Consider the following 26,634-nt stretch of genomic DNA (forward strand, 5'->3'; position numbering starts at 1 on the left):
GAAATCAAAAAACTTCTTCATGTGCCCATTTATCATGTAAAACCCTAATGCTAATTTAATGCCTGCTCATGTCAATCCATGCCTGACACTACCCTTTGCTCTGCCTCATATTCACAATAGATAAACATAGGGGCCACGTTGACACAAAATAAGCACATATCTACCAATAAAATCACTGTTTTAAAAATCTCTTATTCGCCTACAGTACACTGAAATTCCTTCAACTGAACTCTTATGAAAACACGTATTTGTACTCGAAGTTGTTTGACAGTTTCAAGCTCTAGCTAAGTAGGCCAGAGGCATAGAATGTTCTGGAGCAGCTGACAGCCAGAGTGGACTGAGCTGGACACATAGAATGTTCTGGAGCAGCTGAGAGCTGGAGCGGAGTGGGCTGGACGCATAGAATGTTCTGGAGCAGCTGAGACCTGGAGCAGAGTGTGGACAGTTGTTGATCCAGGGTCTGGCGTGGGCAGTTAGTGGCCTGCGAGGCCGGTCAGACCACATGTGGAAGCCTCTGCGCTGAGCTACTGCAATGTAATGTTTATCCGTAATCTGTTTATCTGACTGTAATGTCTATCCTTTTAACTACGTCCTATTTCTAACTTATGCTATGAGTCACTGTCAGGGAAATGCAACTTTTATCATTCCACTTCTTGTGTCTAAAATTTGTAACTAGCTCCAGAGGAACCTCGATTATCCGAGGGACATAGGCAGGGAGTATTTTGTTCGGTTAATCGAATTCTGGATAATTGAATGTTGGATAACATTGTTTAGCCAAGCATTGGGACCTTGCGATCTTGCCGGATAATCCGATATTCGGATAATTGAATGTCAGATGATTGAAGTTCCTCTGTACTTTGACCCTAAGACGGTGCCATGAGAGGTGACATTGTAAACTTTTCACTGTTCTCTTCTACTTCTGTACCTGAGTACATGTGACAATAAAGAATATTCAATTCTATTCTAACAGTTCATGTCGAATTTTCTGACCATTTCAACTGTTCCTTTACAGTTACAGGACAACTTTGACAGTTACATAAAGTCTTTGACAGTTTTGACAGTCTTTTGACATTCAAATGGGTTGGTGCCTTTTTTAGGCAGAGTCCTGCCCATTTTCCCTATCCCATGGCTTACCTGACTAACCCCACCCCACCCCACAGGCAAATAGGGATGGGCTATCAATGTTGGCCACGCAACGCTCAAGTCCCACAAGTTAATATAAAACCTCACCCAACGGACCCCATGACTGACCCCAAGTCCCCTGAATCATATTCCCTGGGGTGCATCATCTCTTTAATGTCATACCCTAACTAATCAAAATAAATTCAGTGTAACAGAGCTGCAAGTACCTCATCTGCTCCATGTACTCTGGGTTCCTAAAAGCAGGGATATCAAAACCTGATCTAATTGGTGACAGCTGATCCTATAAAATGTCTCTGGGAACCATGCACGCTTGGCTCCCAAGCCTCCCTGCTAAAATGGGAATTGAAACATGGGAGTATTGGGGCGAAGTTGGAAATTCCAATTCCTGGGGGTTTCAGAGAGGCTCCCTGTCACCACAGATATCTGGACCAATGTCTTTCCATCTTAAATAACAGCCACATAGCAATTTCCTGGGTGATAACTGTGCCCACACTTCATTAGTAGTGTTAGGCACTCTGGAACATCCTGAGGTTGTGCAAGGTGCTATATAAATGCTAGTCTGTTTTTTTTCCCTTAAATCCCATTTAGATTTTTATTTGAATTATATTAGGTTGACATTTTTCCTTGGCCTTGCTCCCTCCTCGGCACGGTAACTGTTCAAAACACTTTAGAGATTGGTCTGCGCTCTATCACAAAGAAGTTAACTAATTCTCCCATGGTTAAAGGTGAAAAAGGAAATCTTTTGCAGAGAAGAAAGTTAAGCAAATGCTTCGAGGAGACAGACAGACTGAAATTGTATCAGCAAACAAACGAGATCAAAGAAGTTAGAAAGAAAGTGAAGATCAAAAGGGATAAATGAAAGGAGGAAATAGACATGTGCAAAGCTGTTGTATTTATCACAGGATAAAAATATTGAACAATGCTGACAATATGAAGTTTAATCAATTGATCATGACATCTAGAATGAAAAAAATCTGCATCTACTGTCACTGACACTGAGATGAAATACTGGTCAACATTTTATTGAGGAATTTGAGACATGAAGAAAGATACTTCAGTCTGCATCAACCAGGATCAGACCATATCATTTTTCTCATTTATTCTTGTATATTGACAAAGTTATGTGACAAAAGAAAAATCCCACAGGGTCATTTAAATAAACAGTTAATGGAGGTTGTCAGGAGAGTTGAGCAATTTACTTTGAAGGTTGGTAATAGAGTGTGGAGATTGTGCTGAGAATTTAATAATAGAGGAGTTGAGGTCTTTCAAACTGGCAGTGTGACACCTTTTGCCTGTCTGCCTTTTCACACAAACCTTTCAATTGGACCCACAACCTGTCAGAATTACAGCTCCATAAAGTGACCCAGTGCAATTGATTTCATTCTGCCAACAATGGGACAAGAGTCATTATTGAGGCTGGATTCAAGTCATTCCCATCACTCAATTACTCACAATCACTGATCTCTCTGTCTAGGATAGCACCACAGTTTCAACAGTTTATTGCTTTGGAGAGGAATGTATGGAAGATGGTACGTAGGACCCTTACTCCACTCGAAATCTCCAACCAAAGACTTCAGACTGACTATCGCAGCATGAATATTGGCTGAAACATGGGAACTTTTTAAAAGGAGCCACATCATTTTAGTTTCCTCCTTTTGCCAATTCCAAATCAGGCAAGGGAATATTAAAGAGGTGAAGCAAATTAGAGATATGTAACCTCATGCCACAGAAAATCCCCCACTCAACTATTACCATCAAGCCAGGGGATTAACCCTAGGTCAACGGAAAGTGCAGTAGGGCATGCCAGGAGCAGCACCAGGTATAACTAAAAATGCATTCCAAACCGCATAAGCAGCAAAGGAAACAGAGTGAAGCAATCTCACAAACAATGAATCAGATCTAAGTTCTGCAGTCCTGCCACATTCAGTCATGAATGATGATGGACAATTAAACAACTCACTGGCGTAGGCAGCTCCACAAATATCCCCATCCTCAATGATGGAGTAGACCAACAAATCAGTGCCAAAGATAAGGCTGAAGCACTCACAGCAAGTAGCACCAAGGGAATGACCCATTGAGGGCATCCTCCAGTGGCCCCCAGCACCACAGATACCAGTCTTCAGCCAATTCAAGTTCAAGTCCTACCTGCACAAAAGGAGTGTAAAAACATCTCTTAATAGATTGATTTAAAAATGACTCTGCCTTAACTTCTTAGGCTCTGCTGGGAAAGCTATGAATTTCTCCGCTCGCTATAGACAGTATTATTGAACCTCACCTCACACTGCCATCAGTCTTCTCTACACGAGGGAGATAGGGCTTTTCTCATTGGAGCGAAGAAGGACGAGAGGTGACTTGATAGAGGTGTACAAGATGATGAGAGGCATAGATAGAGCAGATAGCTAGAGGCTCTTTCCCAGGGTGGAAATGTCTATCATGAGGGGGCATAATTTTAAGGTGATTAGGGGAGATGTCAGAGGTACGTTTTTTACACAGAGTGTGGTGGGTGCATGGAATGCACTGCCAGCAATGGTAGTAGAGTCAGATACATTAGGGACTTTGAGCAATTCTTGGATAGGCACATGGAAAATGTACAATGAAGGGTATGTAGGTTAGCCTGATCTTAGTGCTGTACTGTTCTATGTTTGATGTTGTACACCAAAACGCAGGTGGGGTGATTATTGTTTTAGGAAGAACCACTGTTCATTCCCAGACTTGACCTTCCCACCCCCATTCCAATGCCAATCTCTTTGACCTTCGCCTACAATGAGTTCAGAGTCAGCCTCAGGAGCAATATCTAATTGATCGACCGATTCAGTACACCTGGTTTGTCTCAGGATTGTCCTGTGGTAGAGAGGTTTAAGTCAATAATTGCTGCCGTCTGCCATTCGCCTGGTGGAGACAGATGGTAGGTCTTCAACCAAAGCCCCCTGGGAGGGTGAAAAATTCCACTTGTGCTCAGACACTGTCCACCTGAAAGAGTTTATTTTCTGTAGATATCTATTGAACCAAGTCTTCTTTGCTGTCAGTTTGGGGTGGCATGGTGGCTCTGTGGTTAACACTGCTATCTCACAGCGCCAGGGACCTGGGTTTGATTCTCACCTTGGGTAATTGTCTGTGTGGAGTTTGCACATTCTCCCATGTCTGCGTGGGTTTCCTCCCACTAATCCAAAGATGTACAGGTCAGGTGGATTGGCTATGCTAAATTATCCATAGTGCCCAAAGATTAGATTAGATTCTGTGTAGGTTAGGTGCATTAGTCAGGGGTAAATATAGTAGGGGGGATGGGTCTGGGTGCGTTGCTCTTCGGACGGTCGGCATGGACTTGTTGGGCCGAAGGGCCTGTTTCCATGCTGTAGGGATTGAATTCTATTCTAAAAGATGGCACCTCGGAAAGTGTGGAACCTTCTCAACACTGGGCAAGCAGCGCTAATGTTTTTTAGATTAGATTATTTACAGTGTGGAAACAGGCCCTTCAGCCCAGCAAGTCCACACTGACCCTCCAAAGAGCAACCCACCCAGACCCATCCCCCTACACCTAACACCAGGGGCAATTTAGCGTGGCCAATTCACCTAACCTGCACATTTTTGGACTGTGGGAGGAAACCGGAGCACCCAGAGGAAACCCATGCAGACACGGGGAGAATGTGCAAGCTCCACAGAGACAGTTGCTTGAGGCGGGAATTGAACCTGGATCTCTGGCGCTGTGAGACAGCAGTGCTAGCCACTGAGCCACTCTGCCACCCAATGTTCTCAAAGTCTCCAAAGTGGGATCCAAACCCACAATCCTGTGACCCAGAGACTACAACACTACCACTGAGGCACTAAACGTCAACGCACTCTCTCAGCAGTCCATCTTGTACATTCCTGTGGGAAATTCCAATTGTATTATATTACCCAGGGTAATCCATTACCCCAACAAGATATCACTGAGGCTGAACTAGACTCCAGGATGGCTTCCACACACACAGCCGTGTGGGAAGAGTAGAAAAACAAAGAGACGAAGACAAACTAACTTACATGAGCGACTGCAAATCATCATGGAAAGTTTTACGATTTTCCCGATCGAATTTAAATTTGACATTCTCCACCAGTTTCCGTAATGATTGCACTGAAGTGATTTCCCACACACACCACCAGGCTCAAATTGCAGCCAATTCCATGTGTTGAAGACAAGGTATAAATTTAAAACAATTATCATGTCACTTTGAGTAAACTGCAGGAATATATTAGTTACTCATCACTGCTTTATTGGGCGCCTGCAGTATAATATCTGATCTGCTAACACACCAGATTTTTCTAGATTTATTTTTAATTTATGGACCAGCAATGTTGCTTTCCCACCCATTCCTACATGCCCCAGGAAGGAGGGGGCTTTCTCAGGTGGCATTTCTATGTATTTCTGGCTGTCTCGCACCTCACAGCGAGGAAGTCATACACTGGTGTGGTCTGTAGTTACGTACTAGAGATGAATCATCATTCCTTCCAAGTCCTCTCAGCCCATTGCCTCGCCCTTCGCCCTCCTTCCAGGTGAAACATTGATTTACTCATACTTCAGACAATTTAGTTTAATACATAAGCTCATGCTCACATTGTGGTCAGTCTCCTGTACGCTGGCGAGACCGAACGTGGATATGGCGTTTATAGTTTTAAGGAGCATCTCTGCTCAGCCCTCAAGCATGGCTGTGAGCTTCCAGCACTTGAGGCAGCTCAGTGGCTAGCACTGCCGCGTTACAACACCAGGAACCTGGGTTCCATTCCAGCCTTGGGTGGAGTTTTGTTTTGTTTTATATTATATCACCCAGCGTAATCCATTGCCCCAACAAGATATCACTGAGGCTGAACTAGACTCCAGGGTGGCTTACACACACACACACAGAATAACAACAGAAGATGTCAAAACGACACCGGTCCTGTTTTGTTTTCTTTCTGGGTGGAGTTTTTTTTCTGTGAGACACAAAACAACAGCATTGACTCTCTCCTTTCCTTAAAACCTGTGTCACCTGCAAGATTTTTCAGGTCGATAGAATCCCTATGGTGTGGAAGCAGGCCATTCAGCCCATCAGGTCCACACCAACTCTCTGAATAGCAACCCACCCAGACACATTCCCCTCCCCTATCCCTGCATTTTCCCATTGGCTAATCCACCTAGCCTGCACTTCCCTGGGCACCATGGACAACTGAGTATGGCCATTCCACCTAACCTACACATCTTTGGAGTGTGGGTGGAAACCAGAGCAGCAGGGAGGAAACCCACCCAGACATGGGGAAAATGTGCAAACTCTACGCAGATAGTTACCTGAGGGTTATAATGAACCAGGTCCTTGGTAGCTGAGGGGCAGCAGTGCTAACCACCATGCCACCCCCCCCCCCCCCCTTCCCAGATGGAAGATCATTGACCTGACCTGCTAACCCTGTTCCACTCTCCACAGATGCAATGTATTTATAGCATACCCTACTTGTATTTGCATGTAGCACTCAATTAAGACTGAGATCTAGACAGCGAAAGCAACCTTGCATAAAATAATAATTTGTGTGAGGTTCCATTTTCTGAGATGATTCCACAAATCTGAAAAACACAAAGCTGACAGCTTTGAAAAGTCAAACGGGAACACAAAGGTTAGTATCATTTTCAGCCAGATTTGCTTTGTCATTCTAAACCAGGGATTCAATGGGCTGGAATTCTAATGTCAGGTTGGGACACTAACATCCAATGATTTCCATGTTCCGATGGCTCCTGCAATCCTACTTTTAAATACAAGTGGACTAATTAGACAGAAGGCAAGCTCAGCAACCAAGCAGAGGCTCTGAGCCCCTGGAGTTGGAGCTACCTTCCCAGCACCAATGGTAAAAGCAGAGGGCGGCCATGTTGGAGACTGTTGCCACCTTATCCACTGGAGCAGACAGGTCCTTCAAATGGAATGTGAGGAAAGTGGATGTGCATGAGAAGGATAGAAGCAAGTTTTCAGCAGCACCCATTAGACCAACAGAATAAATTTTGAAATTATTGCAAGTTGCCAGGATACAATGGTGAATCTGCACATAAATGGGTGCAAAACTGTAAGGGATCACTGATAAAAAAAAGTTAAAAATTCAAATCTTGAACTGACAGATCCCTTAACAATCTCCTTAATATGCCCAAGGAGCCATTAATTGGCAGTGGTTAGACTTCCTGCTTCTTCTGTCTTGCTGGACCTTTAAAAATTCACCTTCGTCCAGGGGGAATTGGGATCCCAAAGTAACCTCAAGGATCAGAGGGTTCAAAAGAGATTTCCCAGGACGTTGCTGGATATGGAAGGTTTGAGTTATAAAGAAAGGCTGGATAGACTAGGACTCTTTTCACTGGAGCATAGGAAGTTGAGATGTGACCTGATGGAAGTTTATACAATTATGAGGGCTGTAGATAGAATTAATGATAGTTGTATTTTCTCTAAGATGGGGAATTTCAATACCATGGGGCACATTTTTAAGGTGAGAGGAGGGAGAGTTTAAAAAGACATAAGAGACAAATGTTTTACACAAAGGGTGGCTTGTGTGCGGAATGAAATTCCTGAGGAAGTGGTGGATGTGGGTACAATTACAACATTTAAAATACATCTGGATAGATACATGAATAGGAAAGGTTTGGGGGGAAATGGGCCAGGAGCAGGCAGGTGGGACTAGTTTAGTTTGGGGATTATGTTCAGCATGGACTGGTTGGACCACAGGGTCTGTTTCTGTGCTGTATGACTCTATGACCAAGTGTTTTAATTCCTACCTGCACCAGGCCCTCAGTAAATATGTGACCAGTATCTCTACTTTGAGAAGGGCACAGCTTCATTTGGTTCTTGATTCCCTTGTGAACTCCTGCCTCTGGAGAAATTTCCCAGAGATGGGTGAGGACCGGATCCACTGCTTGTTTCACTACATCCAGGTGTGCTAGTTATAGAGCTGTTTATTTGTGATTTTGCAGACGCTCAACACTTTGACACCAACAAAGTGAACCTCCTGTCCTCCACCAAGTAGTATCTGCCATCTCCATGGAGACAGCCTCCATGGCCTGAAGAGGAGGACGGTCAACACAGAATGACCAAATCCACAACAGACATGATGAACATGAAGGAGTTGAGTCTCCAAATCCAAGCAAATAACAGCTAATAATATTAACTTTAAACACACCTCAAAGGAATCCTCCAAGGATGGCTCAGTGATTCGCACTGCTGCCTTACAGCGCCAGGGACCCCAGTTCAATTCCAGCCTTGGCTGGCTGACTGTGTGGAGTTTGCCCATTCTCCCAGTGTCTGCGTGGGTTTCCTCTGGGTGTTCTGGTTCTCTCCCGCAATCCAAAGATGTGCAGGTCAGGTGGATTGACCATTGTCCCATAGTGTCCAGGGATGTGTGGACTAAGTAGACTATCCATGGGAAATACTGGGTTACGGGGGTGTAGGGGGTTGGGGCAATATGGGCTCGATGGGTCGAATGGCCTGCTTCCACACTGTAGGGGTTCTATGATTCCTATTGCAGGTCCTGTAACTCCTCAGTCCTGGTACCTATTTCACCTGGTGTTAATGCCTAAACTCTAGAACTGCTAGCCCTCTGAAACAAAACAAGATGGCAGAGGAGTAGCAGCATAGCGAGCAGGCACCTGCCCAGGGCTCATCTGCTCCATCCTTTTTTACTTTTTTTTCCTTCCTTCACTGTTTTGTTTTCTTAATCTACTTTCCTTCTGCGGGGAGCAGGTTTGTGCAGCACAGAGGAAAGTGAGGAGAGTGAAGTCCCCCAGCATCTGAGGCAGCGGAGAGATCTGGCAACCCCAGGTTGAGCTCATTGCAGTCTGAAGGTTAGGGTCTAGCATGGTCTGGAGGTGAGGTCTCGCGCAGTCTGGAGGTAAGACCTGGCAAGATCTGGAGGTAAGACCTAGTGTGATCTACAGGTGAGGTCTGGCATGGCCTGAAGGTGAGGCCTGGTGCGATCTACAGGTGAAGCCTGGCACGGTCTGGAGGTGAGGCCTGGTGCGATCTACAGGAGAGACCTGGCACAGTCTGGCGGTGAGGCCTGTTGCAGTCTAGAGGTGAGGCCTGGTGCGGACTGGAGGTGAAGCCTGGCGTGGTTTGGAGATGGGGCCTGGTGTGATCTACAGGTGATGCCTGGCATGGTCTGCAAGCAAGGCCCAGTGCAAACTGGAGGTGAGACCCAGTGCAGTTTGGAGGCGCGGCCTGGTGCGGTCTGGAGGTGCGGCCCGGTGCAGTCTGGAGGTGAGGCCCAGTGCGGTCTGGAGGTGAGGCACGGTGCGGTCTGGAGGTGGGGCCTGGTGCGGTCTGGAGGTGCAGCCTGGTGCAGTCTGGAGGTGAGGCCTGATGCGGTCTGGAGGTGAGGCCTGGCATGGTCTGGAGGTGCGGCCTGGTGTGGTCTGAAGTTGAGGCCCAGTGAGGTCTGGAGGTGTGGCCTGGCGTGATCTGGAGGTGCGGCCTGGTGCGGTCTGAAGGTGAGGCCCGGTGTGGTCTGGAGGTGCAGCCTGGCGTGATCTGGAGGTGCAGCCTGGCATGGTCTGGAGGTGCAGCCTGGTGTGGTCTGGAGGTGCGGCCTGGTGCAGATTGAATGTGAGGCCTGGCGCAGTCTGGAGTCAAGGCCTGACTTAGTCTGCTAGAAGGACTGTAATGTTGAACTTTTTATTACTTTATTTTTGTAATTCATTCCTAAGATCCTATACGTAGGTACCTTTGTAAGATGGAGCAGTTAGTGGTGACTTTGTAAACTTTTTATTGTATTCATGTGAGTCCATGTAACAATAAAACTAATTCTAATTCTCGGAGTGGAGCTCCAGAATTGGAGAGCCTTAATAGCGCTACGATTGTGGAGGTGGACAGTTAGGGGTTGCCTTCATGTTAGAGTAATACACACCTGACAGGGAAATATCTGAGAGTCTCAGACAGAGTCCAACTCTGGCTGACAATACCTGATAGGGCCTGTAAGACCTGGTGTACTCCTGGACCAGTGAGTGCTTGTTATCAGTGTCACATTAGACCTGTATCAACATTGGTATCTCAAACAATATTTACACAGCCAATGTGCATGCGGAGACTACTTTGTGGCATGGCTTAGCTGGATATGTTTGTTTATGTATTTCTAAATGTTCGAAGATTTTACCAAAATTCTGCTGGAAATATGTTGGAAATGTTGTAGTGAGAATAACTAGGAATGGGGGACTTTAGTTAATAAAATGGACTCCTTAATAAATAGATAAAGGGATTCATCATTAGTGGACTGAAAGGATGCTGAAATACTGGCCAGGGTAGACAAGCAGGAGGCTTGAAGAACACAGCAAGCCAGGCAGTATCAGGAGATGGAGAAGTCAACATTTCGGGTGTAAACCTTCTTATACACAAAACGTCGACTTTTCCACCTCCTGATGCTGCTGTGTTCTTCCAGCCTCCTGCTTGTCTACCTTGGATTCCAGCATCTGCAATACTTCCGTCTTTAATAATGGCCAGGACATCAAAGTGAATGATACCCTGTTCTTTTTTTTAGAACTGGGATGTTTTAACTCCAACTTGAGAGAACAGACAGGGCCTTGAGTTAATCAATACCTCAGAACATTGCTAACAATGCACACCCTCAATACTGCTTGAGGGTGCACTGTTAACTGCAGTGTGTTTGAATAACAACAAGGACTGCAACATCGTTGTGCTTCATTACTGCACATGAAAGATTGAAACAGCCCTTCAGTGTAGAGAGAAAGGACCGAGGAGTGACCTGATTGAGGTCATAAAATTTATGAAAAGAAAACAATAAAGAAGATGTTTCTGCTTGTGTGAATTAGGAGTCATATATAAGGAAGTCATCAGGAAATCCAGCTGGGAAATGCAGGGGAAAGGTCTTTACTGAGAGAGTGGTTAGAATGTGGAACATGTTGTCAGGTGGAGTGATTCAGTCAAAGAACATAGACGCATTCAAGGAGAAGATAGATAAGCACTTGATGGAGGAAGATAGAGAGGAATTTGTTGTTAAGGGATATGTGAACAGGGGTGGAACAAAGCTTTTGTGAAGCATGAATATGGGTATGGTCAGGGTGGATGACCTATTTCTGAGTTGTGAGAATAAATCGGCCATCAGTACATAGTAAAATTCCATTAAAATGTCGAAAGTGCCTCTATTTTCCCTGCCCCTCTGGTAAAAAACTCTACAGCAGGTAGGCTTCCATTAGATTATTCTTTATATACAAAAGAAATTAATGTTGTGTGATTTCTGTGCATTGTTCCTGCCATGAGAAACTTAATGGACACACTGTGGCCCAGTGATCTTCTATTAGCTTCCAGCACCTTAGCTGCAACGTGCATGTAAAACCAGAGAGACGACAGTCAATTCACAGACCTAACACACAGGCTAAAAAGAAAGATTCACATAGAGGGCTTTCAACAGTTACCAACATCTCAATGTGTTTTGCGTCCAGTGAAGTACTTTGTGTAAAGTCAGAAACACGGCAGCTAGTTTGGGCTCAACTTTCACAAACAGTAACAAAACAACGACATTAAAAAAAGTTAAAAATCACATAACGTCAGGCTATAGTCCAACAGGTTTATTTGGAAGCACAACCTGATGAAGGGGCAGCGCACTGAAAGCTAGTGCTTCCAAATGAACCTGTTGGACTATAACCTGGTGTTGTGTGATTTTTAACTTTGCTGAAAATGTGTTGCTGGAAAAGCGCAGCAGGTCAGGCAGCATCCAAGGAGCAGGAGAATCGAGGTTTCGGGCATGAGCCCTTCTGGCACCTCCACATCAAAATAAACAAAGAACTTGAAATTCTTGAATGCTTGAAATTCTGTTTTTGAACAAGGTAATGACTATTGTTTGAAAGGGTTAATACTGTTGGGGTTCCTCCAGAACCAGGGAATATGGACTTGTGGGCAGAATGGATATCGAAGGAGGGACACCTAACATTTGGTCCTCCTCAAAGTCTCTGTAAAAATATGACCTCTAACTATTTGCAAACATGCAATAGACTATGCCTTATTAACTACAAGTTAGACTAGGAAGTGCTTTTCCTCTTCCACACTAAACCAAGCAGACCCTATCGATTCCTCCCCTTGAAAAGGATGGTGGGGACAATCTTCATTATGAGCGGTAGATTGAAGAGTCATGAGCTGCCCTGCCCACGCAACATTGACTAGATATTCATAGGGATAAGTATCGAGGGATCAATACTGGCAGGGACACAGGCACTGTCTCCCAAGCTCTTTATTTGAACATCAGCATGGGACCATTTCTATCCACTCAAGCAGGAAGATGGGGCTTTGATGGGCCATCTCCTCGGGGGGATGGCAACTGCAACATGCACCCTCTGTACTGCACCATCCTTCTTGGGCTCTGGTCATGGGTTTAAACCTGGAATGCTGTGATTCAATGGAGAGAATATTACCCAGTGAGCCATGGCAGGGTGAATTCTAAAGGAAATGCTAATTAAAATTATTCTCTGGCCAGAAAGAAAAACCTAACCTTTCCCTCCTGGAAACATTCCACTGCTGTGGGCCCAAAGCATAGGAACTGGAGGAAGCCATTCAGCCCCTCAAGCCTAAACCATTCACCAGCTGATCTGTATCTGAACTTCACTGCCCATCTCAGGTTCCATAACCATGATTCTTGCTGGATTTGACTTTGCTCAATTGGCACACTGCAGCTGGGATGCTAGCCAGACCAATGTCCTTGTTGTTTCCTGTCTGTGCGGTGACTGGGTGGATGTTGTTCAGAGAAATGCCATTGCACCCGAATGTCAAACATTCATCTTCTGAAGCACAGTCACGACTCCCAGCTCACGGCTAGTCAAAGATCACAAGATGTGGCTGGTGGAAGCGTTTCAAAGACACCCTGAAAGCTAACGTGAGGACGTTCTGACAATGAGGTGCCTGTTTTGGACTGGGGTGGACAAAGTCAGAAGTCACATGACACCAGGTTATAGTCTGACAGGTTTATTTGAAATCACAAGCTTTCGGAGCGTCGCCCCTTCACCACCTGACTGTAACCTGGTGACTTCTGACTATGAAGATGTTCCACTTTGACACCCGAAATGGTTAGAAAGTGCGCTGAAGCTCGATAGATGGTGATTCCTGCTCTATAAGGTGTAGCTGGCTTTGAAACAGGCAGATGATGAGGGAGAGAGCAAGGTGTAAATTCAAGGAGGAACCCCTCACTGACTCATCAACACACTGTCTAGATTACTGATGTGGAAAGTGGATTTTAGATTTTTTTTAAATGCTCTTTCTCCCTCAGGCTTTGACTTTCTTGTCCATTTCCTTTACCTTTCACTACTGTATACACTCCTATCTGTTATTGTCTCTCTCACCTTCTGCCCCTTTTCTCTCTCATCTAGGAACTTGTAGTGAGAAGGAATGCCTTAGTTAGTTAGCATGAAGATGCAATGTCTGAGTTCACTCTGAATGGCCAAGCACTTTAAGCCAGACGTATTGATTTTACCAATGGAAGGGGAGGAATAGAGAGTGATTTGAAAAGGAGAGCAAAAAGTAAGTCAAATAAAGTCGAGAGCAGGTAAGTTAAAAATCTATAATTGCTAGCAGTTCATTTCATACTGAAAATGCAAGCAAGAAGATTGAAAGAGGGAGCCCATTTATCTCAGTAAACACAGTGTATTCGTCTCTGTTGGCACTGATTGCAAAACTTATGTCTGTGCCTGGTATTCAGTGATTACAGCTGAAGCACTGTCGACACTTGTGGATTTTAATGAATAGTCCTCTAGGGATGCAGTTGGCTGAGCATAAGGCAATATGAGTCAATTAGAAGTAGACCATTATTATCTCTCCCTCACCAGGCAGTTGTGAGATACACAACCACAATAAGGCTGCTAACTGCATCCACACTGGAGCAATTGCAATGAAGCATCAGATTGCTACAGGGACACAAATTGAATTTCTTGCATCACTCTTCAGCTCCACTGAGTTCTGTATTTTTTCTCTGCTGCGATGAAAAGTTTGGATATGCTGGAATTGTATTCTTTGGAATAGACAAGGTGAGGGAAGACATTAATATGCATTAATGATTTAGACATGAATGTAGCGGGTATGATCAGTAAGTTCACAGATGACATTAAAATTGGTGGTGAGGTATATAGCAGGGACGAAAGCCTTAGATCACAAAATGATATAGACAGGCTTCCCTGGTGCTGACCTCCTTATACCTTTATCTCTCATTCCTGGTCAGTGCTGTTTCGGCACCTCCCCTCACCTCCTATAATTACACTTGTGTCCATCATTTCATTCTTGTTAATTGTCTCGGGCTGTTATTTTATCTGCCCATTATTTTATTTCCTTGCATGAACGTGGTAATACCTCTGTCCCCAGCTCCACAAACCTCTAGGTCAGAGCTCCCCTACCATTTTCTCAGTGTGACCCTACTCCAAGGCTTGAAAATTGCCTGACCATCTCAGTGAGAACAGTGAGAGAAAAGGGGTTGGGAGATTGTGTTACTTCATTGTCACCCCCACAGCATGTGCCAGGAATGTTCCTAGCAAACACACTGCATGGGCTTCAGCCAAATGGCCATGTTTGAAAGTCCACAGACAAGGAGGGACTATCATCAGTCAAGAGGTAGTAGCTTAGAGAATCAAGAACATTGGCCGATCTCAGTCTGAGGGCTTGGGCATGGTTTGTTGGGTGCTTGCACAGGCAAGGTCAGGGTCTCCATATCGTTACAGTCCACAAAGTGGGCTGCAGTTCGCCTTGAATGCTGAAACGCTGCAATGTTAAGCTGGGCAATAGGGAAAGAGGCAAAAGTGAGGACTGCAGATGCTGGAGATCAGAGTCTAGATTAGTATGTTGCTGGAAAAGCACAGCAGGTCAGGCAGCATCTGAGGGGCAGGAAAATCGACATTTCAGACAAAAGCCCATTAGGGAAAGAGCCTTAGTCTGGATTGTAACATGGTGTCGCACTACGGCCTGATCAGTTTGAATCTTGTAGCTGCAGTTACAGAGTCATGAAGTCGTGCAGCACAGAAGCAGACCCTTTGATCCAACCAGTCCGTAACCCCAAACTAAACTAGTCCCATCTGCCTGTGCTTGGCCCATTTCCCTCCAAACAGATCCTATTCATGAACATAACCAAATGTCTTTTAAACATAACTGTTCCTGCATCCACCAGTTTCTCTGGCAGTTCCCTGCCAGTGCTATCCTCGTAGTTATGGGATGTTACTATAATCAAGTAAGAACTGTAACTACTTGGCAGCCAGCGAGGCAGTAGGCTGCTAACGCAAGCCAGCCTTCAAAGTTTGAACGACTCTTTCTGGTTACAATGTTCAGCTTGATTCCCTAAGCTGCAGTTATGATGTCAGCTGATCGGACAGCTGATGATGCAAAGCAGCAACACATTTATGAATTTGTTATGATGTCTCACCTTTGCCACCTATGTTCCCTCAGAAGCTTCTCTTCCTCAATGCCGTTCCACTATGTCTGCTGTGAAGGGCTATTCTTCACTGGCCAGTGATTAACCTGGTGCACAACTGGGTTTTAAATGTGGCACCAGAGATGGGAATCCCAAAAGATCCCACCGGTGATCATTAACTCCGCTGCTAATGAGCTCACACTTGCTCAACAGCAAAACCTTGGAGACCTGGGGCACACACAATGGGGTGGTCAGTGGAGAGTAATATGAAGATTCAGTACAGTTCACAAAGAGAAACCCTGCATGAAACTGTCCAAAATCGGCATTTAGCTGATTTTTGGTAAACATTTTGCCTTTATCTTACAAGGTTACATTATGACACTAAATACCCTCTTGCTTCTCCAACTCTGAGCTACATTGCAATCTCCCCCCCCCTCCCAGTGTATCATCAAAGTCTTTAACTTGAAATTTCCTCTTCAAATCTCTTCCCACCTTCAAATCCTGCATGAAGTTCACCATGCTTTTAGTTAAGTCTCTTAAGTCTAGATTTGGGTTAGGTCCACCATCTTTGAGATGCCTTCCAGGATTTTGCAATACTAGATGAAAGCAAACATACTTCTTTATTAAACTAGTTTACAGAGGTACAAAGATTGAACAACTGTGTGTATTGATAACAAAGGGATATAAACTCAGGAGTGGTATCAGGACCAACTTGGAAGGACTCTTTTCATAGTAAAGTTGATAAGGATTATTTTACCATATGTAGCTGCTGAAGCCTCTTTAATCATAATATTTAAAACCATATTATACAAGCAACTAGAAAGTAGAAATATTGATAGGTGAGGAGGAATTACACAAGATAGATCACATGTGAAAGCACATGAATAATGGGACAAATGGCGTTCTTCTTTAGTAATAATATCAATGAGTGGAAGTTCTCTCAAACTTGAAAACTTACCCTCATGACCCAACTGATGAAATTATAATCACAAGAAGTCAAAGTGACATTTATTCTGCATCCACTTCTGCAAAACCAAAACTAGAGGAGATGAGTATAAAATGGTTGCTAACAAATCCTTTAAGAAATTAAGGAGAAGGTTCTTTACTCAGGGAGTGATAAAAATGTGGAAGGCAGGAGTTACTGAAGTGCATGGTGGAGATTCATTCAAGAACAACAACACAAGGGAGGAAGATGTGGAAGATATGCCGATATGAAGTAGGGAAAGGTTCAGACCTTTTAAAAAACTAATTCAGGGGATGTGGGTACCACTAACAAGGCCAGCATTTGTTGCCCATCCCTTAATTGCATTTGAGAGCAATGGCTGTGAATCAGGAGGCACATTTAGGCCAGAACCAGTAAGGATGGCTGATTTCTGGAATGCACTGGCTGGGAGGGTAGTTGAGGCGAGTAACCTCGCAACCTTTAAAAAATACTTGGATGAGCGCTTGAAGTGTCATAACATTCAAGGCTATGGGCCCAGTTCAGGAAACTGGGACTATGGTAGGTCACAGTATATTTTGGGTAGTGCAGACTCAATGGGTCAAAGGGACTCTTCTGTACTGTTTCGAGTCAGGGTCACAGAGTTGTACAGCGTGGAACCATATCCTATGGTCCAACTCGTCCATGCCAACCAGATATCCCAACCTAATCTAGTCCCATTTGCCAGCACTTGGCCCATATCCCTCTAAACCCTTCCTATTTATATATCCACCCAGATGCCTTTTAAATGTTGTCATTGTACCAACCTCCACCACTTCCTCTGGCAGCTCATTCCACACTTGCACCACCCTCTGTGTGAAAAAGTTGCCCCTTAGGTTCCTTTTATATCTTTCCCCTCTCACCTTATACCTATGCCCTCTAGTTTTGGACTCCCCACCCTGGGAAAAAAGACCTTGACTATTTACCCTATCCATGCCCCTCATGATTTTATAAACCTCGATAAGGTCACCCCTCAGCATTCGACTCTCCAGGAAAAACAGCCCCAGCCTATTCAGCCTCACCCTAGAGCTCAAACCCTCCAACCCTGGCAACATTCTTTCTGAACCCTTTCAGGTTTAACAACATCCTTCCTATAGTAGAAGATTGTATGATTCCTTCCCAAAAAGGGCATGAGTGAACTAGATGGGATTTTACAACAATCAATTCTGGTTCCATGGTTACCATTACTGACACCAGCTCGAAATTTAATTAGAACAATAATCTGGATTATAAATCCCACCAGCTGCCATGGATTTGAACCTTTGTCCCAATGATTTGGGATTACCAGCTTCAGTGACATAGCTAATCTCTCTCAGAATGCTGGGACCAACTGGCCTATTTTTTCTCTGTACATTCCTATCGGGGAGAAAGTACACAAGCCTGAACACACGCACCAGCTGGTTTCAGAATAGTTTCTATCCTACTGTTGTTAGAATACTGAATGGACTCACAAACTCTTAGCATTCGCCTGTACCTGTGTTTTTGATATTGCCACTGTTTACCTATTATTTACCTATCTATGTGACTTAACTCTGAGATCTGCCTGTATTGCTCGCAAGATGAAGCTTTTCACTGTGCCTAGGTACACGTGACAATAAATTCAATTTAATGCAATTTATGTAAATTTATGGATTGTAATTTAAGTCGACCCTGGGCACAAAGTAATATTTGTGTGTGAGCCATGTTGGTGCAGAAGTGTGCTTGGCCAGTCGGAAACATTTGTGAAAACCTTCAAATAGAGGCAGTCTATCTGACATTTGCTTGCCTGCCTTGGACAGACTGTAACGTACCTTTTTGGTTTTGTCCATGGCCTTCAGAATGGAGATATTGAGCTGCTCCAGAGCTGACAGGACACTTTCATACTCCCCTAGATGTTCAGAAAAATACTCTAGAAAAACAACAAAGTCAGAATTTTTAATCTCCTCCTTCACAAAGCCTCAGGCATGCGAGCATACCTCCTATGCTCGCATACAAATCATTTATATAAATGACGAAAAGTAGAGGACCCAGCACCAATCCTTGTGGCACTTCACTGGTCACAGGCCTCCAGTCTGAAAAACAACCCTCCACCACCACCCTCTGTCTTCTACCTTCGAGCCAGTTCTGTATCCAAATGGCTAGTTCTCCCTTTATTCCATGAGACCTAACCTTGCTAATCAGTCTCCCATGGGGAACCTTGCCTTACTGAAGTCCATGTAGATCACATCTACCGCTCTGCCCTCATCAATCTTCTTTGTTACTTCTTCAAAAAACTCAATCAAATTTGTGAGACATGATTTCCCACACACAAAGCCATGTTGACTATCCCGAATCAGTCCTTGCCTTTCCAAATACATGCACAGCCTGTCCCTCAGGATTCCCTTCAACAACTTGCCCACCACCGATGTCAGGCTCACTGGTCTACAGTTCCCTGGCTTGTCTTTACCGCCCTTCTTAAACTGTGGCACCACGTTGGCCAACCTCCAATCTTCCGGCATCTCACCTGTCACTATCGATGATACAAATATCTGAGCAAGAGGCCCAGCAATCACTTCCCTAGCTTCCCACAGGGTTCTACGGTACACCTGATCAGGTCCTGGGGATTTATCCACTTTATGTGTTTCAAGACATCCAGCACTTCCTCCTCTGTAATATGGACATTTTTCCAGGTGTCACCATCTACTTCCCTACATTCTATATCTTCCATATCCTTTTGAAGATCATTCAGGATTTTAGACACTCCAATTGATTCATCCCTCACTCTTCCAAATTCCAGCAGAAACAAGGCCAATCTTTCCTCCTAAGATAACCCACTCTTTCCAGGTATCAATCTACTAAAGATCCTCTGCTCCACCTCCAAAGCATAAGAAGGAGACCAAAACTGCACAATATTTGAGAGCAGGTCTCACTAGGTCTCACTAGTGTCATGGATAACTGAAGCATAATGTAATTACTTTTATGTTCATTCCTTCTCATAACAAAGATTAGCAGTCTGTTGCCCTTCCTGATTACATGCTGTACCTGCATACTAATCATTTGTTATTCATAGGCTGCATGAGGGAAGCTCACCACCACATTTTCAAGGTACGGGCAGTAGATACTGGCCCTGCTAATGATGCCACGTCACATGAATGAATGCATAAGAGCACCTAAATCTCTCTGTACCTCAGAAATCCGCCATCAGTCTCCATTTAATAAATTGTTTTAGATTAGATTAGATTACATTACATTACAGTGTGGAAACAGGCCCTTCGGCCCAACAAGTCCACACCGACCCGCCGAAGCGAAACCCAGCGATACCCCTACATTTACCCCTTACCTAGCACTACGGGCAATTTAGTATGGCCAATTCACCTGACCCTGCACATCTTTGGACTGTGGGAGGAAACCGGAGCACCCGGAGGAAACCCACGCAGACACGGGGAGAATGTGCAAACTCCACACAGTCAGTCGCCTGAGTCGGGAATTGAACCCGGGTCTCAGGCGCTGTGAGGCAGCAGTGCTAACCACTGTGCCACCGTGCCGCCCACGGTGTTTTGTTAACTTCTTCCCGCCAAAGTGAACTTCACATTTCCCCACATTACACTTCAGCTGCTAGATCCTTTCCAACTCCCTCAACCTGTCGATATCCATCTGCAACCTCCTGATGTGTTCTTCACCATACCCTCTCTGACCTATCCCAACCATTCCTGATGGTTACCCGAAATGTCGATTTTCCAGCTCCTCGGATGCTGCCTGACCTACTGTGCTTTTCTCGCACCACTCTAATCTTGACTCTAATCTCTTTCATATGCCAATTTAGCAACCATTCTTTTTGCCTCAGCTAAGTCATTGATTTAAATTATAAAAGTTTGAGGCCCTAGTACAGACTCCTGCAGGATTCCACTTGTCACAGCCTGCAAATCAGAAAAAGGCCCATTAATGCATCTGCTGTATTTTCTACCAACCAGATAAACCTCTACACATGATCACATGTTACCTAGAATATGCCACCCACTAGTATATATTACAACATGTTATGGGATCCCACCTTGTCGATTACATTGGTATTTTTGCTGGGAGGGCAGTTTGAACAATAAGTCTTCAGGATTGGAAAGAAAACACAAGTGCCTGTGATGATCGGTGATATTCTGTTAAAAACTGAACAAAGAATCTCAAATCTAAATCAACAAGGCAGGGTTGACCTCTACCAGTGATTGACAAGGAGAGAAAACCAAGGGAAGAGCATACTTACTTTTATTGCCATTGTTTGCAATTCACACTATCAGCAGCCCCCTTGGCAACTGAGGCACAACATTGCTCAATGTGCCCCAACAGAACAGCCAGGAGCTTTGTCTATCTTTCCAGATGAATGATCAGATTTGACAGAAACACTGCAGATTAACCGGGAAGACGATGGAATTCCTTCAAAGGGTGCAATGGGGAATCTGAGGGTCGTCAAAGCAGCTGCGTACACATGTTGTTGCTGTGACAGTTCCCCTCGGATTCACCCAGACACATCATTGGAAAAGAAAGAGAATGTTTAGCATTAAGAAGAAATGGTAGGAGGGGAAAGGGGCAACAATATTATTGACTTACCACACAACTCCTCTGTGTCCAAGTTGCTGTTTTAAGGAGAAAGTGAAATTGGATTACAACAATGCCTTTAGCAATGGCTATTAAAAGTATCAAATAATAAATGTTAATCATAAGTATCTCATAGGAAATAGCACAATCCATTTCAGCTTCATATCTTCAGTCTGAGATCATTAGTTGCAAGTGATAGTGACTTTCGCCAGTCATTGATACAATTAGAGGATCTAGTTTTGAGGTGGCTGTGGTCCTGGACTAGTAACCCATAGATAGCCCAAAGGACCTGATTCCCTGGACTGTCCATCTATGGAATGCAACAGCTTAGGAGTCTGGTTAGCTCAGTTGGTTGGATGGCTGGTTTGTGACACTAACAGTGTGCATTCAATTCCCACACTGACTAAGGTTATCATGAAGCATTCTGCTTCTCAATCTCTCCACCTCCCAGGTTAAACTATCGCTATCATCTCTCACTAATGATAGGAAGGATATTATTAAATTGGACAGAGGTTGGGAAAAGATTTGACAGAATGTTGCTGGAAATTGAAGGCTTGAGCTATGGGGATAGGCTGGGCCTTTATCTCATTGGAGTTTTTTTTTATTTAAAAAACATACTTTATTCATGCAAAAATCTCTTTGTCTATCTACATTGACAGGAGAGTGGTTCAGTTCTGCACAGTAGCATATCAAGTAAACAAACAAAATGTTGGACTTTGACTCTATCCAATAAAAATCAAAGACCTCTCTTACACATACAATACTAATAGTCACATACATTTGAGGCACGAGGAGAGTCAAATAACTGAATGGACCCCCATTTACTTTGAGCAGGAAGACCTCAGACAGTGGTCTTTCCCCACTGCGCCTTGGCGGCAGCTGACCCAAGCTTCAGCGCGTCCCTCAGCACATTGTCCAGGACCTTGGAATGTGCCCTTCTGCAACACTCAGATCAAGTCAACTCTTTACACTGGAAGATCAACAAGTTTCGGGCAGACCAAAGAGCGTCCTCCACCAAGTTGGTGGTCCTCCAGGCACAGTCAATGTTTTTTTCACTAAAGCCCTGGTCTGAGCTTGATTATGCTAACAGTAATTCACAGCAAATCAGAGGCTACATTTTCAACACGTCCAATCTCCTTTCCACTGAATCATGGAATCCCTACAGTGTGGTAACAGGCCCTTCGGCCCAACAGGTCCACACCGACCCTCCGAAGAGTAAGCCACCCAGTCCCATTCCCCTACCCTATTACTCTACACTTACCCTGACTAACCTACACATCCCTGAGCACTATGGGCAATTTCATGCGGCCAATTCACCTGACCTGTACATCTTTGGACTGGAGGAGGAAACCGGAGCACCCGGAGGAAATCCACGCAGACACGGGGAGAATGTACAAACTCCACACAGACAGTCGCCTGAGGCTGCAATCGAACCCGGGTCCCCGACGCTGTGAGGTCACTGAACCAGCACTTATATATAGAGCAATTTCACCTAGTACATTTTCTCCCATGAATACTGACAGTTTTAATGTGTATGCTGAGAGACTCCAGATCAGTTTTGAGCTGTCAATCTAATGGCTAAGGTGAACAATGCAAATCTCTCAATAGAGAATCAATTTAATTGGGTTTTTGCTCTTGGTACCTTCTCAACAACAGAAACTGAACTCATTTAGCACCTATGGCATAGCTAAATATCTCAGGCACTTCACAGACATATTATTAAACAGAACTAGATTCCAGAGTTACACGAGGAGGTCAGGACTGAAGGACAGTCTTAAAGGAGTAAAGTGAGATTGAGAAACAGAGATGTCGAAGGAGGAGAGCTCCAGATCATAAGACCCAAGCATGAAAGGTTGGCATCTAAAAGTGCAGTGATGAAAATCAGGGATACCGGGATCAGCCATGGAGGAGAACAGGGGTCTCAGATTGTTATAGGCTGACAGAAGTCAAAGTGATATGCAGGGGATTAGACCTGAAAGAGATTTGTAAAGCAGGAGAATTTTCAGATTGACATGTACCAGTCAAAGAGGCAAAGCAATAGAGTTTTAAAATCATTTAAAATTCTGACTCTGGGGTAATAGGATACACGTTCTAGACAACTGTCAGGGAACAAACTGAAAACTGAAAGGGTACACAGTGGTGTAGTGGTAATAGAACATAGAACAATATAGCATAGAAATGGGCCCTTCAGCCCACAATGTTGTGCTGAATATAACGCCAAATTAAACTAATCCCTTCTGCCTGCCCTTCGTCTAAATCCCTCCATTCCTTGCATATTCATGTGCTTATCTAAAAGTTTCTTAAATGCTCCTATAATATCTGCCTCCATCATCACCCCTGGCAGCATGTCCCTTACTCCCACCACTCTCTGTGTAAAAAACTTACCTCTCACATCTCCTTTGAACTTTCACCCACTCACCTTCAATGCATGTTCCCCTGGTTTTAGACATCTCAACTCTGGGAAATAGATTCTGACCATCAACCCTATCTATGCACCTCAAAGTAGACTTGGATCAAGTCTCCCCTCAGCTTCCGCTGCTCCAGAGAATATCACTGGACGTTTTTTAATTCATTCATGGTGCATGGGCCTTGCTGGCTGGTGTATATAGAGAATGCTGGAGAAACTCAGCAGGTCTGGCAGCATCTGTGGAGAGAAAAACACAAGTGGACAGCACAGTGGCTTAGGGGTTAGCACTGCTGCCTCACAGTGCCAGGGACCTGGGTTCAATTTCAGCCTTGGGTGACTGTCTGTGTGGAGTTCATGTTCTCCCTGTGTCTGCATGGGTTTCCCCTGACAGTGCAACTATGTGCAAGTTAGCTGGATTGGCCATGCTTAATTGCCCATAGTGCACAAGGTAGATGGATTGGTCTTGGGAAATGCAAGGTTACAAGATGCCTTTGGAGGGGCGGTATGGACTTGATAGGCTGAATGCCCTGCTTCCACATTATAGGGAATCTGTGACAAACAGTTAACATTTTGAGTCTGATGTGACTCTTTTTCAGAGCTGTTCCAAAGACTCACAAACCTCAAAGAAAAGAAATTCCTTCTCATCTCAGTCTTAAATCCGTGCCCCTTTATTCTGAGTCGATGCCCTCTCTAATCCTCGACTGTCCCATGAGGGGAAACATCCTCTCAGCATTGACCCTGTCAAGTCCCTTAAGAATTCAAAATGTTTCAATGAGATCACCTCTCATTCTTCTAAACTCCATGGAGTAGAGTCCCAAACTGTTTAGCCTTTGCTCATAAGACAATTCCTCCATCCCAGGGATCATCCTAATGGACCTTTTCTGAATCACCTCCAATTTGTGTTTAATTCAAATCAACAGCCCCCAAAGATGCAAACAGGAGTCGCCCCCCCCAGGCCACAAACTGCCACAGTATTCACCATGGAGCACTGTTTAAACCAGATGTTTTGGTAATAACAACGCATCAATTTTCAGTCATACTTTCAATTAGCCATATCCTTGGTTAAACGTACAGAACAGTCGCCATGTTGTTACTTCATTTTGTTTCACAGGCTGTCTGCTGCATTAAAAAAATCTAGTGGTTTCTTAGCTACAATGATTGAATCCAACTGAAATGGAGTTAATGTCTGAATTCACAAAGCTCATGATAACTCTGATCAAGCACTTTACCATCAAGTGATGCCACTCTGCCTCAGGGCCCTGCTGGATCCAAGACAATTCCATGGCAGCAGATAAGAGACTGACAAGATTGATTTGTGTTGGAGCAGTGAATGTTGCTAGATTTAATGCCAAAGGCAACTGCTAGCTCTTCCACTTTTACGCTTGCTTTGTAATAAACCTTGTTTTCAACGACTGTCATTTTTTGAAAGACTTAGAAGGTCACACAGATGTACAAACAAGGAACAAGAGGAGGCCACTCAGCCCTTCAAGTCTGTTCTAGCACTCAATAAGATCGTGGCTGATCTGATTTTAGCCTCAACTTGACATTCTTGCATATCCCCGATAATCTTCCATGCCCCTGGTCATCAAGAATCTCTCTACTTCTACCTTAAAAAGGTTGAAAGATTGTGTATTCACTACCTTTTAATGAAAGGAATTCCAACCCTCTGAAACAGAAGATTGTTCCTCATCTCTGTCTTAAATGGTAGCCATGATGTGGAGATGCTTCTGTTAGACTGGGGTGCACAAAGTTAAAAATCCCACAACACCAGGTTATAGTCCAACAGGTTCATTTGTAAGTACCAGCTTTCAGAGCGCCGCTCCTTCATCAGATGACAAGTGGGGCAGGGTCATAAGACACAGAATTTATAGCAAAAGCTCACAATGTCATGCTAATAAAATGATATATTAAAGAAACCTCGATGCTGTTAAGTCTTTCATCTTTTAGAATGGGTTGTAGGTTTCAGTTCCTTAATATGCAAATCCTAGAACTTCTTTGAAGTCACATTCTCAAGATAACATAAGGCTTTATTAATAAAAAGGTGACATCTCGGCTCAGACAATGTATTAAAGATGTAAGGTTAGACTCTGTCTATATCGCAATCTTGAGTTAGACTGGGTCTATTTCCAAAGAAGGAATTTATAAAATGCTATATGGATTGACAGCCTGCATTGACTGACTGATCTAAACTCTGGTTTCCAGCATCTGCAGTCCTCACTTTTGCCTTGCAGATTTAATGTGTTTGAGCAAAAATAGAATGTATCTGCAAATACAATTTGCAAATGCAAATCCACCCCATAGACGTGTGTGTGTGTGTGCATGTGAGTGTGAGTGCGCATGAGACAGTGTGTGTTTGTGTATGTTTGCATATGCACATGTTTGGTAGAGTGTGCGTGTGAGTGTGGCAGAGTATAAGCCTGTGAGAGCGTACGTACATGGATGTGAGTGTGGGGGGTGTATTTGTGTGTCTGAGAGAGAGCGTGTGTATGAGAGAGGGTCTGCATGTGTGTGTGTAAGTGTGTGTGTGTGCGTGTGTGTGTGTGAGAGTTAATAGTGTGGTGGGGTCAGCTGTGCTGTGACATGAACCCAAGTTCCCGGTTGAGGCCACCCTCATGGGATGGCACATTATAGATGAGGATGAGCACCTCATCAAGACTTTCCCCACAACTCCACTTCTCACCTTTAAACAACCACCAGAGCTCAAGCACATCATTGTTCACAGCAAATTGCCCAGCATTCAGGACATTGACCACAACACCATACAACCCTGTCATGGCAACCACTGCAAGACATGCCAGAGTGTTGACATGGATACCACCATTACATGTGGGTACACCTCCCACCATGTAGGCGGCAGGTACTCATGTGACTCGACTAACGTTTTCTATCTCATACACTGCAGGCAAGGATGCCCCAAGACATGGTACATTGGCGAGACCAAACTGACGCTACAACAACGGATGAATGGACACTGCGCAACAATCACCAAACAGGGATGTTCCCTTCCATTCGGGGAACACTTCAACGGTCAGGTACACTCGCCCTCGGATCTTCGGATGACCATCCTCCAAGGCGGATTTCGGGATATGCAACAACACAGAGTGGCTGAGCAGAGATTGATAGCCAAGTTTGGCACACACACATTTGCATTTGCAGAATGGTATTTGCAGATACATTCTATTTTTCCTCAAAAAACATT

At 44.3% G+C, this 26,634-nt stretch overlaps 1 protein-coding gene across 1 annotated transcript in view; it reads right to left on the reverse strand.

Moving 5' to 3' along the window:
* The window catches only part of LOC122559921 (N-terminal EF-hand calcium-binding protein 1-like), a 148,061-nt gene that overhangs the window by 51,772 nt on the left and 69,655 nt on the right, over window positions 1-26,634 (reverse strand). Inside the window, exons 4-5 of the mRNA XM_043710029.2 lie at window positions 21,041-21,066; window positions 18,274-18,371 (exon numbers count right to left, since the gene is read on the reverse strand). Coding sequence (XP_043565964.1) covers window positions 18,274-18,371; window positions 21,041-21,066 — 124 coding nt within the window. The remainder of the gene's footprint in view (window positions 1-18,273; window positions 18,372-21,040; window positions 21,067-26,634) is intronic.

This window comes from Chiloscyllium plagiosum, unplaced genomic scaffold (genome assembly GCF_037043375.1).
Source record: "Chiloscyllium plagiosum isolate Xiang-an unplaced genomic scaffold, Cpla_swu_hap1 HiC_scaffold_15, whole genome shotgun sequence".
In the NCBI taxonomy this organism is placed as follows: Eukaryota; Metazoa; Chordata; class Chondrichthyes; order Orectolobiformes; family Hemiscylliidae; genus Chiloscyllium; species Chiloscyllium plagiosum.